At 39.3% G+C, this 16,748-nt stretch overlaps 1 protein-coding gene across 2 annotated transcripts in view; it reads right to left on the bottom strand.

The window, feature by feature from the left end:
* Positions 1–462: 462 nt before the first annotated feature.
* Positions 463–16,748, bottom strand: part of GOLGA3 (golgin A3) — a 28,142-nt gene continuing 11,856 nt past the window's right edge. For both annotated transcript variants that reach the window (XM_027733134.2, XM_027733135.2), the window contains exons 9-24: positions 16,516–16,653; positions 15,425–15,586; positions 14,297–14,665; positions 13,118–13,195; positions 11,893–12,156; positions 11,343–11,437; positions 10,461–10,677; positions 9,607–9,750; positions 8,780–8,977; positions 8,151–8,267; positions 7,535–7,674; positions 6,633–6,765; positions 6,304–6,426; positions 5,996–6,160; positions 5,639–5,802; positions 463–4,688 (exon numbers count right to left, since the gene is read on the bottom strand). In XM_027733134.2, the coding sequence (XP_027588935.2) occupies positions 4,481–4,688; positions 5,639–5,802; positions 5,996–6,160; positions 6,304–6,426; positions 6,633–6,765; positions 7,535–7,674; positions 8,151–8,267; positions 8,780–8,977; positions 9,607–9,750; positions 10,461–10,677; positions 11,343–11,437; positions 11,893–12,156; positions 13,118–13,195; positions 14,297–14,665; positions 15,425–15,586; positions 16,516–16,653 (2,715 nt within the window). In that variant the 3' untranslated portion in view covers positions 463–4,480. The remainder of the gene's footprint in view (positions 4,689–5,638; positions 5,803–5,995; positions 6,161–6,303; positions 6,427–6,632; positions 6,766–7,534; positions 7,675–8,150; positions 8,268–8,779; positions 8,978–9,606; positions 9,751–10,460; positions 10,678–11,342; positions 11,438–11,892; positions 12,157–13,117; positions 13,196–14,296; positions 14,666–15,424; positions 15,587–16,515; positions 16,654–16,748) is intronic.

Raw genomic sequence — 16,748 nt, 5'->3', positions numbered from 1 at the left:
CAGGAGAGGGGAAGCAGTCCCCTCACGGGTAAGAACCGGCCATCCCCTCAGGCACAACATTCCTGCCTCTCGTACCTGCACCGCGAGCAGCGCGGTCACGTGCTGGGTTAAGAGCCTGTCCTTAAAGAAGAAAATAACATCCCTTTAACTCACACAAATATCGCAGGCAAGGTAGAATAATTTCTCTCCTCATCACTGCAGTTGGCTAAACTGGAATCAAGGTGACATTTCTGCACTGTTCCATTTTGTACACTCAAGAAGTTAGCAAATTCAGGCCAGGGAATTTCGTTTTTCCCTGATGCGTTCAGCTGACTGGGAAAAAAAATAAATGCAATACAAATGCAACCACAAGGAAGTTTAGATGTGTGAAAAAACAGCGAAAACAGTGAAAAATTAATAAACATAAAAATTACTGCCCAAAACCAAATCGAAGATGGTAACTCTTAAAGGAGAAACAACATGGAGCCCTTTACCAAAAATAGTTTATTGCACAAAACTTTTAAAGGAATTCCCTATGCACATAATTTTTATAATCAACATGCTTTGTATGATCATAAACATTAAATGTACATAGTGTAACTCCTCCAGCCCCTGGGTTATCCATTCAAGAACATGAAATGATTAATTTCTATCTTTTACAAATACAGGCTAAGCAGACATTACTGAATGTCATATATGAAACAGAACCATTTCATTTACAATATCCAGAACATCCTTCCCTTCCTTAGAAATCTGTGCATCTGCATTGGAAATGAGGCTGCCCAAGACTCAAGTGTTACACATAAGTAAGAGACAGAGAGATGCTGATGAGCATTAGTAATTCCTTTGGACTGTAATTCCTTTCACATGAAATTATTTAAAGGCTCTGGTCACAATAAGTCACATGCAACTATTCCCACTTTCCCCACAAGGTTAATAAACGTACATCACAATCTTCTGCATCACCAGGAGTGAATCTGTCATCTTTAAGTTAAACTTACATTGATAATAGTCTGTCCCCAGCACACCTTTGATGTTGTCACAGCTAGCACTGAAGCACCCATGCCACTGCAGTTCTCTCCTCTAAGGAGAAATACATAATCCATGAAATTACGAACACCAGAACTTTCATCCCTGATATTACTTTACACATGTGAAAGTCTCACCGATTTCAGCTAGGATATTGCCTGAATAAAGTATGGGATCATTATATGAGTGGATAAGGGGCTCAGCTGATCCCAAATACAGTGCACAAATATTTCCAAGAAATCTGGAAGACAACAGAATGGAGCATTATGCAATGTTCAGCAACGCCAGAGACTCAGTAACATTTTTCACCACTGTAGGGTTTGCTGGTCTTTGTTGTGATTTTTTTTTTGAATACACAGTTACTCAAGAGTCCTCAAAAACTCAACAGCATCTGAAAAAGTAACACTGCAGCATTTACCAGCTTTCAGCACTTGGGAACATTCTCACTTTGCAGTGACATTTTTCCTTCATCAGTAAGACCTAGTTTAGTAGGTAGCAACTACTGAAGAGACAGACACAGGAAATACATTCTGTTGCAGTGCTTGAATAGGGAAAATAAAAAATCTTTAAGATATTATTCTTCAGATTCTCCTCTGATGTATTTGGCAGTGCTGTGACAGGCAGAGGGGGGAGGCAGTTTTCCTTTCTACAACTAGTTTGTTTTATTGCCTAGACAGGAGAGACCTGAAGCTTTGCAGACCAAGCATGCTCGGGGTGAGGCTTTTTAATAAAACAGCAACTACTGCTCTGGATAATTAGGAAACTTAAATGATGAGCTTCAAAGAAAAGGCCTTGCTATTATCACATGCTGCTGCTCCTTCTAGAAGACTTCCTAATGACTTAGTACCTCACCAGATTTAGACCCTCAAGTCTCACTGTCTGTCCTTCATTAAAGTAAATGACATGGTGCTTTTGTTTAGAGAAAAAACCACAGGCTGAATATAACACAAAAATACCCAGTGTCCATCCAGGTACTTCCAGAAGCAGGTGGGTCACTGTGGGAATCTAATCTGTGCACAACAGCTCCCTCATCTTGACAAGGGAAACACATCTAAGGGAACTGGACTGTACAAGCTCAGATGGCTTCAGGAGCTAGTGAGAAATGCAGCAGAGTGCAGAACTGATACAAAAAGGAGAGCAGACATTCAGAACAACTATGCAAGTTTATAACAATTCTGGCTTCTTTGATACCAGATAAAACCTTTATCCATACAACTGCTGCCAAACTTAACAGATTAAAACATAACAGATTCTTAACTGTAGCAATGTATTTAATAAAGTGAACAGCAACATTAACGCTGCACAAGTATTATTTTAAATCCTGGACATTTGGTAGTTTTTTGTCCTGAATATATTATTCATTAAATAGTTTTAATTTTTTCTTTAACAATACTGAGGTTTTTTTTTCTTCTTTGAGTTTAATATACAGGTAACTTCAAGAACATGACAACAGTGAGATAATCAGTACCATTTACTCTACAAAGTAGACTGCATCAGTATGCAGACACTACCATGTCTAAGCTAGTCAGTAAAGCTTTTGACTTCTCTTTGAATTGTTTGGTAGATCTGTAGGATGGGCACCAAATGCCACACAAATGCATTTCTTCCTTCAGTTCCAAACCCCTGACTGTCAGCACCACTTGACTTTGATCCCAATAAAATATAAGTCAAAATCCATAGCTGAAGGGCATGAAATCATTCAGTATAAACACTTTAAGTACAAAGTGTTCAACTGGACTAGAGCTTAAACTGGTAATTATAAGAAATCGGACTTTAGATAAATATAAGTGGGTTTGGGTTTTTCTTTGTTTGCTTATTTTTTGTCTTACTGCTAAACAAACTGCAATATCCTTCCCATTCCTCCACAATAACCAAACCCCTCCAAAAGCAGAAAGAGTCTCTTTGGAAAAATACATGAACTACAGTTTTTTTTCCCCCAGCCACTGAATCCACTTGTACTTTAACTAGATTATTTTTTTTTTGCAAACATCAAACTATAGTGGATATAACTAACCTGTTTTCTTTATGTTTTAAAGACAAAAACATTCTAGTACAGGAGTGGCTACTAAATCTTCCAAATGATGTCCCATGTATTTTGATTTGTGCTTTAGAACTCAGCACACTTGGCGAAGCAGGACCCTTCCACTGGATTTTTGAATGAGGAGAGCGTGGGCTTATCACTCACTACAAACCACTTGGAGAACGGGACCAAAGGGGAAGGAATCTGAAATGAGCTGCTTTAAAAATCACCTGGTCAAGGTGCTCTGCAGAGGGGCTGCCACAGTACCAACACTTCCATTCATGGTCGACACCTTGTAATAGAGGGTGCAAAAAGTAGGGCAAGAGTGTGTGGGGGAAGATAAAGCTATTAAAAATAATATTTTTATAGGCATTATAATTATGTCTTTTAAAGTAAAAATAATTACATTTCTGAAAGCTCTGGCTTTAGGAGCCAATTTCCGTAAGACATTTGTACAGTTATGTCGAAAAAGAGCAAACTTAAATGTAACATTAAAACAATGACAGTAACAAAAACCCTCACGTCAGCCTTAACTTACAGTATATAAGCATATTATACCAGATATTCAAAGTCAGAAAATTATGATCTTTTTCTTATATATATATATATACTTTTTTTTTTACACGCATACTTTTTTAAGGGTGTCTGTCTACTTCAAAACTTGAACTAAAAAGGTGCAAAGTGTTTGTGCAGTGAAGCAAAGCTCACTACTGGCCTGCAACTGTAAGGGAAAAACCAGTACTTCAGAAAACATCCCAGGCAAATCTGCCACAGACACCAACTGCTCTGCATGGCTCGTCTTTACAGTCTTGTTTCTTTTGCTATAGGTCAGAGGTCATCTTCATAACTGGAAATAGCTTACAATGAGGGTTTTTTTCTCTTTAAATACAGATATCTATAATCTGAACTTTGAGATTACAGGAGGGAAGAGAGAGGATGCTCAGCATATCCAGTTCTCAACCACTGCTAACGGCTGGACATGAGAACTTGTTGGAATTTGGCCATAACCAAAGATGGGAGAAAACAACACATCCCTCTCCCCCCCCAAATAAAAATAGAAAAAACCAAACACAAAAACCTAGATGTTACAAAATTAACAGTAGTTCCTCAATAAAATCACCTAGATTGAAAAAAATACAGACCTGGAACCAGATGCTCCTCTTGACCTCATTTTAAACCTTCATGTGAATCTCTTACTAAACCCACAACTGAGCTAGATTCAGCACTTGGCAGTCCCCAGCATGACAGAATTATTATGGCAAGGTTTCAAACAAACCCTTGGAATAGCACGTTCTGCATTTACTATTACCTCAGTTTCTCAAATCTGTGCCTTTTGCTTCTACAGGCAAAAGCACAACTCTGAACACCATTTAAAAAAATGAAATAAATAATTTTTATAAAGATTTGTTTATATACTTAAAGCAGTAGGAAGAAGGACAGCTGATGAGGAGGTTATAGTGTCAAACCTTCCTTGTCATTAACACTACAATTCTCTTTCTTTTCATCTACAGTAGGAATCTCCTGCTGGTCCGATGCAGGTGCAGGACGGGTAGAACCAAGGTCCATTAACTTCCCCTCAATCTGAGTCCACGAAGACATGGATTCATGTACTGTGATGGTGTGTTCCTCCATCTGACGCTGAAGGCTGTCCATTTCTTGCCTTTGAAAGTATTGAGAACAAAAAAGCAAAAATTAACAAGCAGAAAACTAAAAGCTACATGCACGATCAAAAGTTTACCTCTCTGATTCCTGATACCTACTCCAAGACGACCTGAGATACAGCTGATAACAAGAGAAAGAAATCCACAGGAAGCTTAGGAATTGTCTCCTTTAATTTAGAGCAAAACAAATACAATGTGCTTAATTCCAAAGTAAGGGCCAGCAATGCAGCAGCTCCTTTGCTGCACGTACTCATTGCCAGGGATGGTGAGCACCATTTCCTCAGGAAAGGCACTTAGTGACTGCAACCTGAACCACGGTGCTCCTGCAGGTATGGAACAACAACACCATGGGAGGCAGAGGGGAGGAAAGCAGCATGGAAAATGCTCTCAGGCACCTGGTGTGATTCTTGGGGTTGCCCTGTACAGGGCCAGGAGCTGGACTCGATGCTTGTGGGTCCCTCGCTCCCTCAGACATCAACTGAGGTGGTAAGAGTGGCTCAGTTCTCCTAATAACCTCAACTCCCCATCTCCCTGAAGTTGTAGCTTTCCTGTACCTTGCCTCACATATTTTTGCACAGACAGTAGAGACTTATTACCACACCCACTGCCTGGGCTCCCACTGCAAGCAGCCTTTCTGATGCTGGCAAGAGAGAAACACCAGCTTTTCCACCAGCAAAAACTAGAAATAGTTGTTTCTGGTTTGTTCTGCTGTGTACAATTTAGGATGGACTTTTTGTCTAGTTTATTGTAAAGTCTTTTTTTGCCATGGTAATGGCCATATAAGCAAGCACTTACAATGACAGAACATCCTACTGTCCTAAATATAGTCCTAATAAAATAATTCATTTTCCAAATCCTTTTTTCCCTTAGGCTGGCAGCTGGTTTCCTGGAAGCATTTTTAAGGTTATGGTTGAAAATAACACAAATAAATAACTAACTAAGGTCCTACTTTAATTGCTGGAGACAGCTGTTCAGGTTTTTCAAAGGCTCCTTGCTCACAGCTGTCGATGGTTTCAGCAGTTCTTCCAGCAAGGCAGCAGGCACTGGACAATCAGGAATCTTGACTGGAGTCACAGGATTGGAAGAGTTATTCTCTCCTTTGAGTTCCTTCCTCTGGTTAAAGGAAAAAAGTCAGAAATACAATTAAGTTATTTCATTAATGTAATTTTTACTACCTAGAAAGAGTCTCACATCACACTACTGGTACATATCTGCATTACAGAGCAGGAACCACAGGCACATTCATGGTAGGTAATTTAGGAGCATTAACAGAGTATTTGCCTGTGTGTTCTTCCTATTTAAATACCTTCTTCATCTTGCCATGCTTCAGGTCCTGCTTCAGTTGCTGGTTCTGCTGCAGCAGTGACTTCATGCTGTTCTTCAGTTCAGTCACTTTGGCCTGCAGCATAAACTTATCCTTTTGAGTCACTGACAGGTCTTCCCTCACCATCTCCAACTCAGTCTTGATATTCTAAGTGGGAGGAAAATCAATGTAAGATAGAGAAACAGTATAAAAATTCCAGCCAATGATTGGTTTTATAATTTATTTTTTTTCCAGTTTTCAGGGGAAAACCATAATTCCATCAGAATCTCCACTGGTTGCACATTAAGTACCTGCAAGACAACTTGCATCCCTTCTAACTCCTTGTGGCTGCGCTGTTCAGTCATGTCCAACTGCTGCTTAAGTGTTTCAATTTCTCTTTCTTTCTGTTCTACTTCCCACTTGAGATCTTCCACCTACCAGGGCAGATAAAAAAGAAAGTATCTTTAGAATTATCTACAGGTGCAATCAACCACAAAATCTAAAATATATTTTTATGTCTCATGAACCATTCCTGGTTCTAGGAAAACCTATCAAAACTTCATTAAAAATGCTGAATTAAAGATAAAGTCATACAGTGCAATATAAATAGGGGTGAACACAATCAGTGTTCACTTTTTACCTCTTGGCTTACTAGAGGCTGTTCACTAAGCTTGTCATCCAGGTTCTTCTGCAGAAGTTGGAGCTGAGCCCTGGCTTCTGCCAGCTCTTGCTGAAACTGTGATACCTCCTGGGAATGTTTTTCATCCTCTGCCCTGCACAGCAGGATCAACAGACACAGCAGTTACTCAACCTGTCCTTTAAAACAAGTACTTCACTGGGTTAGCCTTGTAAGTGCCATGACAGTGCATGGAACTGGTTAGTTATAGCTTTGACTGAAGACTTTGCCAACACATTCACAGCAAGAGTTAAATCACAAGAAGACTTTATGAAACAGATAATTAAATATTGAAAAAAAATTTTAAAGACTCCTCGACCACTGGTAATAGTCCAGTTACAAACAACAGATTATGCAGTAAAAAAATCAAAACAAAAACCTGTCAGCAATTTTGCTTGGTTTTAGGAGGAATAGGGTTAACCTTATATCCATTCTCATGTAGGTCTGAAAACTTCTTACAATTTAAGAAAACATCTTCTGTACAAGCAAACAAATTGAATTGTAATTTTTGTGGAATACAGTCAACAATCTAATTAATCCTCTATGTAGTTTGTCAGGGATGTGAAAGAGATAATAATAAATAGGATATATATGAAATGCTAATCCTTACTGGTAACATGAAATAGTACAAGTCTGTGTCGAAAGTAGAATAAAGCAGATGGTGAAGCCTAAATACAGTTCACTTCATCATTCAGTGGACTGATAAAGGGAGAAAAATGCAGTTCAAAAAGCATCTCACAGTCAGGCTCTGAACATTCAACATAACCCACTCCAGAGGGGCAAAGCCGAAAATTCACTAAGGTGTGGCTTTCTCCAGAGGATTTAATTACTGTTCTCTAAGAACCTTGTCCAAGAACTTTACTTACTGCAGTTTGTCCACTTCAGCCTGCAGGGCCTGGACGAGCAGGTCCTTGGCGTGGAGCTCCTTCTGCACCTCGCTGAGCTCCAGCATGGCCGCCCTGTGGTGCCGCCGGTTGTGCGCCGCGTCCGCCTTGGCCGCTGCCTCCTGCAGGGAAAAAAAACCAAAGAGGCAGTTTTATTTTGGTTTATCACTGTAGGTGACATAGACTAAAGCAGTACAAAACCAATCAAGAAGGAAACTGTGCAGCTGTTGACATTTTCTGTCTGAAAAACTTAAGCGCCGGTGTCTTTATTAATGCTAATGGCGATTAATGACGATCTGTAATTATAATGGAAGAAGCCTGTTTGCCAGACTGCTGCTTCATTGTGAATTTTTGGATGGTGTATCATCACTTCAAGAGGTCTCATGCATTCCAAGTCATAATGGAACTTTCTGGATAGTCAATGAGTATGACTAACACAGGGCACAACAGAGAAGACATCCCTGACCTTTCAGCCACTATCCATCATGACAAAGACCCTGCAAGCAGCAGTCTGTTATAAAGCATAGATTTTGTAAGATGCTTTTAAAATACATTTAAATCACCTTCTAAGCAAATAAATCAAAAGATAAGCCATTACCTGCTTCTGAAGGTCTTTAACTTTTAACTTTTCTTTCTCTAAGGAAGCCTGTAAAGCTTGAATAAGTTGTTGCATTTGCTGATCCTCTTCCTCTTTCCGCTTTAGAACTGCCTGAACCTGTAGCACATCATCACAAAAATCAATGCACATTTTGTGTGGGCTCACTGGAAGAAGAGGCAATACAAACACAAGCCAATGCAGGGATTGCAAAACCAACTTTCTGTCTCTCTGCTGTTCACTGATCACTCTTTCCACATGGTCCCCTTTAACCTTAAAGCTGCTGTGGTTAAATGGCAGCTCGTTGCCTACGTTCCCATTTGCTTATACCCCGTGAATACACTACTATTGGTATAAAAATTGTCCATCTCAATGAATCTGTAAGTAACACAGTCTGTATGTTCCAACTACCTAAAGTGAGCCACACTTTCACTACTGCAAATATTATAGTGCCATTCTGATAATTTTTTTTTCAAAGGAAACAAAGTCCCATCTCTGATCTCTGGTTTAGCCCCCCCCATATTGCTGCTGTTGCACAACACACGGGGGACCCAGAGCTGGAGAAAATGCACCAACATTGTATCATAAAAACTAGTTCCTTTCTTAAGTTGTTAGGTCAGAAAGTCAAATACCTGCAGATTCAGCTGCACCAAGTCTGCCTCTCTCTTTGCCAAAGCTGTTTCGAGGATATTATTGTGCTCCCGCAGAGCAGCGTTGGACTGACTGAGACCTGTAAGTTTGCCACGTTCATGCTCCAGTTCAAGGGCCAACTTCTTATTAATTTCTTCTAAACGTTTTATCTTCTTCCTGAAGCCTCTAGATTCCTGAAGCTACAGTCAAAGAAAAACACAAACCAAACAAACATAACCAAATCACTCCAGTCTACTACATAAAATAGTTGTGAGTTAAACTCATTAAATGTCTTGCTTTTCCAGAATGGGATTTCTTTTCTCTTTTCTTTTTAAATTTTTTTAATGAACATTAAATATAAGTTCACTTTGATATTTTTTTTGTGTTGGAAGACTAAAATGCTTGCTAGAAAGCAGAGTCCAGGAGTACTGTTTAGGTGCAGATCAAGAGTAGTCGATATATATAATTTTTTTGTGTAAACTCTACAATTGAACACCACTACCCTGCCCTCAAAATCACTGGGGATCCATGACTCCAGATAGTTCCAAAAGGTAATGATTCACGCATCCTCACTGTCTCATGACCAGACACAGCTGGTATCTAATACAGGAACTATTTTTTTCTCTCATCCTTTTTCCCTATACGACAATGACTCATGAAACCACAAAGAGCCAGCACAAGGCAGCAAAATCTGCAAGTATCCCTGACATGATGTTTCCTATCTAAGATTCTGATTTCCTGCACTGTTGGAATAAAATCACAGTACTAAAATTTCTCCCTGTCTCCCGGGCACTTTATGCTCATCTACCAAGCAAATTCAAGCAATCACCTCATCCTCAAGTTCCAGCACTTTCTCTCTGTACTCTTCAAGCTCCTGGCTGGTGAGTGAAATCACTTCTTGCAACTCCTTTTCCAGCATCAACTTACTGCTGCTCACAGCTCGCAATTCTGCCTTCAGAGCTTGAATCTTTTCCTAAAGACAAAGGGATCACATGTGTGGTTAGTGCCTCACCCATCTACAGGATTTTTGCTTTGGTTAAAAGCCCACTTCCCTAGCAAATATGAAATGAAGTGCTAGTGTTTAATTTAAAGGTCTTGCTCAGAGCTTTCCACTCCTGCATCCAGCTACTGCTGTTAGTGTATTTGATATCTTGCTCCACTGGTCCAAGGAATTGGAGCTTCCCCCAGCAAATTAATTTTCTTATCACAGCCATAACATATATGAATAAGTTATGGTTACCTTGAAAAACTTTTAACTCAATGAGTTAAATAAGAAAAAAGCAGTAATACTTAGAATTTTGGAAAATCTTCAGATACTGATCCTTTTAAAAAACCCAAAAAACCTCACCAAAAAAAAACAAAACCTAAAACCAAATCAACAATAAAAATTAATCAGGAAATCTAGCACAAAGGCTCATGATCCTCTTGAGGTCAGATTATAATTGGCAATCTGAAAGATACAAATAAAATATAAAAAAAACCCCACCAACCAAACCAAAGCCTGCCAAATCACCTCTCTCCAATGTAGTTAAATTCTCAGTGCTCAGAACACTGACACCATGTTATGATCTAGCCTTATATTGCAAATGTTTTCATCACTTCAGGGTAAAACAGTATTTCAAGACTTATATTCAATAACAAGATAGCCCTGTCTCTGCACAGTGTCACGGGACACCTGCACACCTGAGCAATCTGGTCGTTTCCACCATCAGTGATCTGTGCCCTGAGCTTGCTCAGCTCTGCCTCAGCAGATTCCTTGGCAGTGAGGGACTCCTGGAGCCGCCGGCTCAGGATGCCGACGGCGTTCTCGTAGGCTTTGTGCTTGGCTTTCATCTCCTTCTGAGCACTCGTCAGGTCCGACCCCAGGCGCTTCATCTTCTGCTTCTGCTCAGTAATGGCCCTGCAGTGAAAGGACAGAAACCACCAGGTGAAAACAGAAGCTGCTTGAAAAACAGCACTAAAAGATAATTTTTTTCACACGGCCCAACAAAACCCAACGTTCACTTCTCTCCCTTTGTCCCAGAGTCACCCCCCTCATCAGAGAAAGCCATCAGGTTGGCAAGACAGTACCTGAAAACTCTTGACAGCATTCTAAGAAAATACGTATGGGTAATTAAGAGGTCTTTGTCAGAGTTATTAAAACGCCAACATGAAGAAATATATTACTATCTCTAAAAATAACACTGAATTTAGAGTAAGAATCCAATCTAATCTATGATTCTTGATGGATATCATAAAAACCCTGTGATCACCAGTGGGGAAAAAAAAAAAGAATGATTCTCATTAATGCCAACATTCTAGCCAGTCAAGGCTAAAATTCAGTGAATGGTAATTAGGATTAGCTCCAATCTGTATGTTGTATGGCAGAGACTGCTGGTTAAAAGCATAAGTGAATCACAGAAGATGCAACTCCTGTGTACTGTACAGCCACCATTTTGCCATGAGTCTGACTATGTGAATTTCCCAAAGGAGAGAGTAGGGAATAAGAAAAGAGTGATTGCTAGAAAGGTGAATATATGAAAAACAAATGCTGTAGTTATTTGTCTGTGCTGAAAGAACACTTACTTTTTTGCTTCTTCTTGCATTTGTTCTACTTGTTGTTTTAATGCCTGATTTGCCTCAGCAAGAGATTCCATTTGTTCCTTATCAAACTGCAAAGACTTAAGAGGAAGGAAAAGAGCACCCATGAGAGTTAGAACAAAAGCATGTTTGCTATATGTTGGATAATAAAAGAGTAAGCATGAAATTTCAAAATCACTTTAATCTCTAAATATAAATTGTTCCACAGTTCTCCATGTTCTTTCCCTTTCATTTCTTCTTTTAACTCTTCCCTGTGAGGGCACCACCATAACATGTATGAACAGAGTTCTAGTCTGGTTTTTGCTCTCAAATGGGAGTTCACTTTGGGACCAAGGAAACTACTTCCACATCACACCTCTATCATTCCTGCGGTCAAGCAGTCGTGTCTTTACAGAATTTTGGTAGGTAAGTGTTCAAATGTCTAGAGAATATTAAGTATGTAACCAAGAACCTTATCTTGTAGGTGATCATTGTGCTTATTTCTAAAGTTAACAGAAGTAACACTCTCCAGAGCAAAGCTTTACACCTCCCATACCTGCAGGCGCGTTTCCAGATCGTCTCGTTCTCTCTGCACTGACTGAAGATGATTCTCTATTTCCACCATCTGCTGGTGAACCTGAGATACTTCCTTCTGTAGCTTTGAATGTTCGGATTCGAGCGACTGTTTTTCAACTTGCATTTTCAGCATCTCTTTTTTTATCTCCTTCAGTTCCGAGTCCAGCCGCTTCTTTGTAGCTTTCAGTTCGCTGATCAGCTGGTCCTTGGAACTGGCGTCTCTCCGATAAGCCTCCACCATGACCTTGGGCACAGGAGTTACAAGAGGACAATGTCACCTCTGTTACAGCCTTACAAATTTATGACAAATTTAGTGGAAAGTATTTAGTGATATTCCTTTAGTTTGGGGGAGGTGTGTCATACAAACCAGCGTTAGATGCTGTAACGTATTTACTCTGGTTCAAAGACTTTTGTGTAGGCTCAGATATCAAATAACACTCTGTACTAGGAGTTCATGAAAAACCCCCACCTCTGAGTGTTCATGGCAGTTTGGGATACTCTTCTTCACATTCTTTATGGAAGTGCACTAATTAGGTGTCATTTCTAAAAACTAAACTGTCAAAAATTAACCATCCTGTGCACACCACTAATAACTTTTGCCATGAGAAGAGGGCTTAACTGTGACTGACAGTTTAAACACCCTTCCCAAACTTAAACCTAACAAGCTAAACCAAACTTTGACACTAGGTTAATAAGCAATCAAGCAGTAAATTAATGGTGCCACCCCATAAATAAGACACATATATGTGCAATGCTAATGAAATACAAATTTTAAATGAATGTTTCAAAACTGTGCAAATTCAAAATAAAATTTTAAATAAAGCACTTAATTTCCATCTAATTACTGAAGCAACTACCACTTTTCAATGCTGCAAAGAAATGACAACACTTGAAGATTTTCATGAGTGCTTTGGCAAAAGCAAACCTAATCAACAAACTAGAGAGAGATTTTCTATGGTGGATCATTTGGCAAACTCCCAGAAGTTCTATCAAAACATGAACTGGTTGGTGGATCAGCTTTTACTTTAGTTACAGATAGAAGTTCAACTGTATATTATGCAGTTTCTTTATTTCAATGTCACATAGTTCTGTGATAAAGAATAGATTCAAATATTCTCACACTCCCCTAGAAGTACATGCCTTCACTGTAAAAAGAAGTATATTCCTTGGTTTTATGTCTGTGAAATTTCTTTGATTTTGCTTACCTTCTGCTGCAGGAACTGTTCCTTCACTTTTTGAACTTGTTTTTTGAGATTGGCATTTTCTTGTTGCAGATTTTCCACCTGCCAAAGGGGAAAAAAAGCAAACATTGCTTTACATGCCAAATGTCATATTCTACGTGACTTCTGCAGTGACAGCATCTGTGCCTTGTACCAACTGCCCAATCTAACAAGGATCCTGTTTCTGACTAAGTGTCTCAGTGGTTGATAACACAACATTTTATACAGAAATACATTCACACAGGTAGTGAGCCTTGTTAACCCTCAGGGATGTACATGTCATTAGTGTACAGATGTTGTATCTGGATGGCATCTGTTCACACATTCATGATCAAATGAAGAAACCAGCTGGTTCTTTGAAAGAAAAAAAACACGTTAAATATACTGTTATTGTTTTTCAATAATTCCATGGGTAATACTATCAAGTCCCATTATTATCTTCAAAAGAAATCTCTAAAGATTACCAGGAACTCATCACTACCAGTATTCAATAAGAAAGCTCTTCCTATGAAGCTTTGATGCTCTAAAAGACACAGAGCATACACAACTACAAAACTAGAGTGTGAACAGAAGACTCCCCATAATTTAAAGCAGATAGAAAAAAAAAATACAGATATGCTTTAGGCTTGTCCTTGTTCAATGACTAGAAAAAAGCCTTGGTTGGCTTTGAGAAAACAAGCCCTGATGAAAAGGCATAATTAAACGTGACCCAATTACTGCATAGGAAGGATGTTTGGCTTACAGTGCCACAGAAGAAGAGAACAATAAAAAATTACTTCCTGAACTGTCACCTGTACTCAAAATTTTTGTGTTTTAAAACTGATAGATTTCAGAAAGATGGTGGCTCTTGAAAACAGACAAAACAAGACTGATTAACCTCAGCTTCCCATCTCGTGCTACACAAATGCACAAGCACATACAGGTACCATGGGATATTAAACCCTAAGGTCACCAGTGATGTAACAGGATGCAAAGTGTCACTCTACAAACAAAGAAAATGATGGAACTGATTAAAATATTCCCCTTAGCTGAATCCCACAAGTACACAGGGACACAAACTCACACGTACCAATTTCCTCTCATGTAACTGGCTCTACCATGTGTCTGTGGCAATCCTTCCCTGCAACAGCTACTTTAAATAAGGTACCTTTAGGGATGCACTACCTGGCTTGTCTTGACTGCCATTTCTTGCTTCAGTTGGTCCAGGATCTGCGACGTGGCTTCTGTGTCTTCTCCAAGGCGCGCGGCTCCTTCGTCCAGCTGCTCTTTACTGGCCTTTGCTGCCTGCAGAGCTACTTCCAAGACAATCTTCTCGTTTTGCAAATACTGGATGGTGTCATCTTTAGAAGTAGCATCACTTTGGAACTCTTCTAATCTGGCCTTCAGTTCGTCATACTGTGTTTGCAGGTCATCCAGGGACTGCTCTTTGGTGTGCAGTGTCTCTTGGGCGAGGGTCAGTTGCTTCATCAGTTCCAGGTGCTCTTGCTGTAAAGATTCAAGCTGCAGATCCCGCTGATGCAAAGTCAACTTGACCTGAGAAGAAGTATTTTAAGATTAAATTAATACAAAGCCAAGGTTATCTTTGCAAATGACTCCAATCAAAGTCAAGTATTTTAATCAATATTTTAGCTTCTAGGAGAAAATAGCAGGAGGTGAAAATAGTTTTTAACTTTCCTAGGGCACTTCTATTTTCTCTATTAATTGCATTGATTGCCTTCTGCAGCATCTGTTATCTTCAAAATATTCACTGTATTCAAAATTTTTAGTTGCAAGACATGTCCACAGTAGATATTCAGGTAAATTCAGCATTATTAATGATCATTACATGGAATGTTGTACTGAGCTGTCATGTCGTTCATCTCATTCCAGCCCTTGACATGCTGCCATGTTACAAGGTTGAAGCAGGACTCTGTAGTGAAGTGCAGATTTATCCTGCTGTAAGTGTAAATGTATATAATGATATCTTGATTGCCTAACAACTTTGAACATGGATATATGGTTCTGGTCTATACTTATAATAATCACACACTGAATTCACTAAAAAACCCCAGCACCTGCAAGACAGTAGTTCTGAAATTTAAAAAAGGTACTGTTACTGAGATGGTTGGGAAAAAAAAAAAAAAAAAAGGCTTTTCACCTGAAATGGAGTGACTTTGATGTGGACTTCAGTTTTGCAGCCATCTTTCAGGTTTTAAAAAGGAGTTTAGAGCTCAGCATCTATTTACTATTGCTTTTTCAGCCAAACAAGTATTTCCCTTGAAACCCTTAGGAAGTTGATTAACAACAGTCTACCTGTCCCAGCTCTTGTTCCAATGTTGCTGCAGAATCAGCCATTTTCTGAAGCTGTTCTTTCTCATCCTCAAACTCCTCTAGTTTTCTCTGCAAGTCTTCTTCCACCATGGTTTTAGCCTCCTGGATCTGCATGAAGGCAGCTTCTTGATCTAACATGTCAGCCTGCACAGAAAAAGCAAGGAATCAACTTCTACAGTTTCAATGGAGGGGGAAGAGTGGGAAAAAGAAAAAAAAATAGGAAAAGAAAAAAATAAATTATCAAGAAAATTTGTAGAGGAAAGACACAAGCACAGATAATTCTGATGTCTGCCTTACACACCTGTATCCTCTTACTAAAGTCACCCATTCATATTCTTAAGACACCTCACAATAACAGTGAATGTCTTGCATATTTGTGACAATCTGAATTCCTATTAAATAACGCCATGTCCTTTCTCAATTGATGAAACAAGACAAAGAAAAGGAATCTTTATTAAAATTAAGCTGTTTGGAAAAATTCTAAAGCAAAAGGGATTCCTGGGATGCTGCAGCTACTCAGTGTAGCGACTGAGAGGACACAAACTCCTGTCATTTACACAACGTATCAGGAACGCTGGCCATGGGGTGCTCCCACTAACCTGCTGCTTTACTGCCCTTTCAGACTCAGGAGCAGGAATGTCACTGAAAAATCAGTGGAATTTAAGGTTCTAAGAGCTCTGAAAGTGATTTTACCCCACTTTTCTTACTGGAGGGCAAGAAGGACAAACCTGATTACTGAGCAACTTCACACACTTAAAAAGCACATTACTGATTTAGATTAACTTCCAGTTAAGCTTTCTCTTGAAAACATTCATGAATGGGCAAATGACAACATTTACATCTGAAAATGCAAGTATCACCACTGAATGGGTAATATATGGCCTTTCTCCCTCTTATTATTCATAATGCCATGCAAATTTATTTGTTCTGAAATATCTTCTGGTTTTATAATGCAGCATCTGAACCTGTTCATAAGAATTCTATGTTACTTTGTTGGAATAGCCTCGAGTTTGCAAAACATAAATACACAGCCTAGACAGAACAGAACTCAGGAAAACCATCCACGACCATACCTCAATATTTTGCAGCTGTGCTGCAATGCGTTCCTTCTCTTTAATGGATCTGTGCTGGGTTTCAGTCAGCTGCTGAGACAGTGCCACATTCTCTAGTTTGAGATGTTCCAACATACCTGCCTGAGTCATTTGCCCAGCCTAAAGGAAGGAAAAAAAAAGTCACAGATTAACACCAACGGCCAGAGTTTCAGAAAAAACAAAAAAATCACACTGAATCCATGTGTGCCTTATTT

The sequence above is a fragment of the Pipra filicauda genome, unplaced genomic scaffold, assembly GCF_003945595.2.
Source record: "Pipra filicauda isolate LSUMZ 115617 unplaced genomic scaffold, ASM394559v2 scaffold14_size4853619_pilon, whole genome shotgun sequence".
NCBI lineage: Eukaryota > Metazoa > Chordata > Aves > Passeriformes > Pipridae > Pipra > Pipra filicauda.
This window is presented reverse-complemented; position numbering and strand designations above follow the sequence as displayed.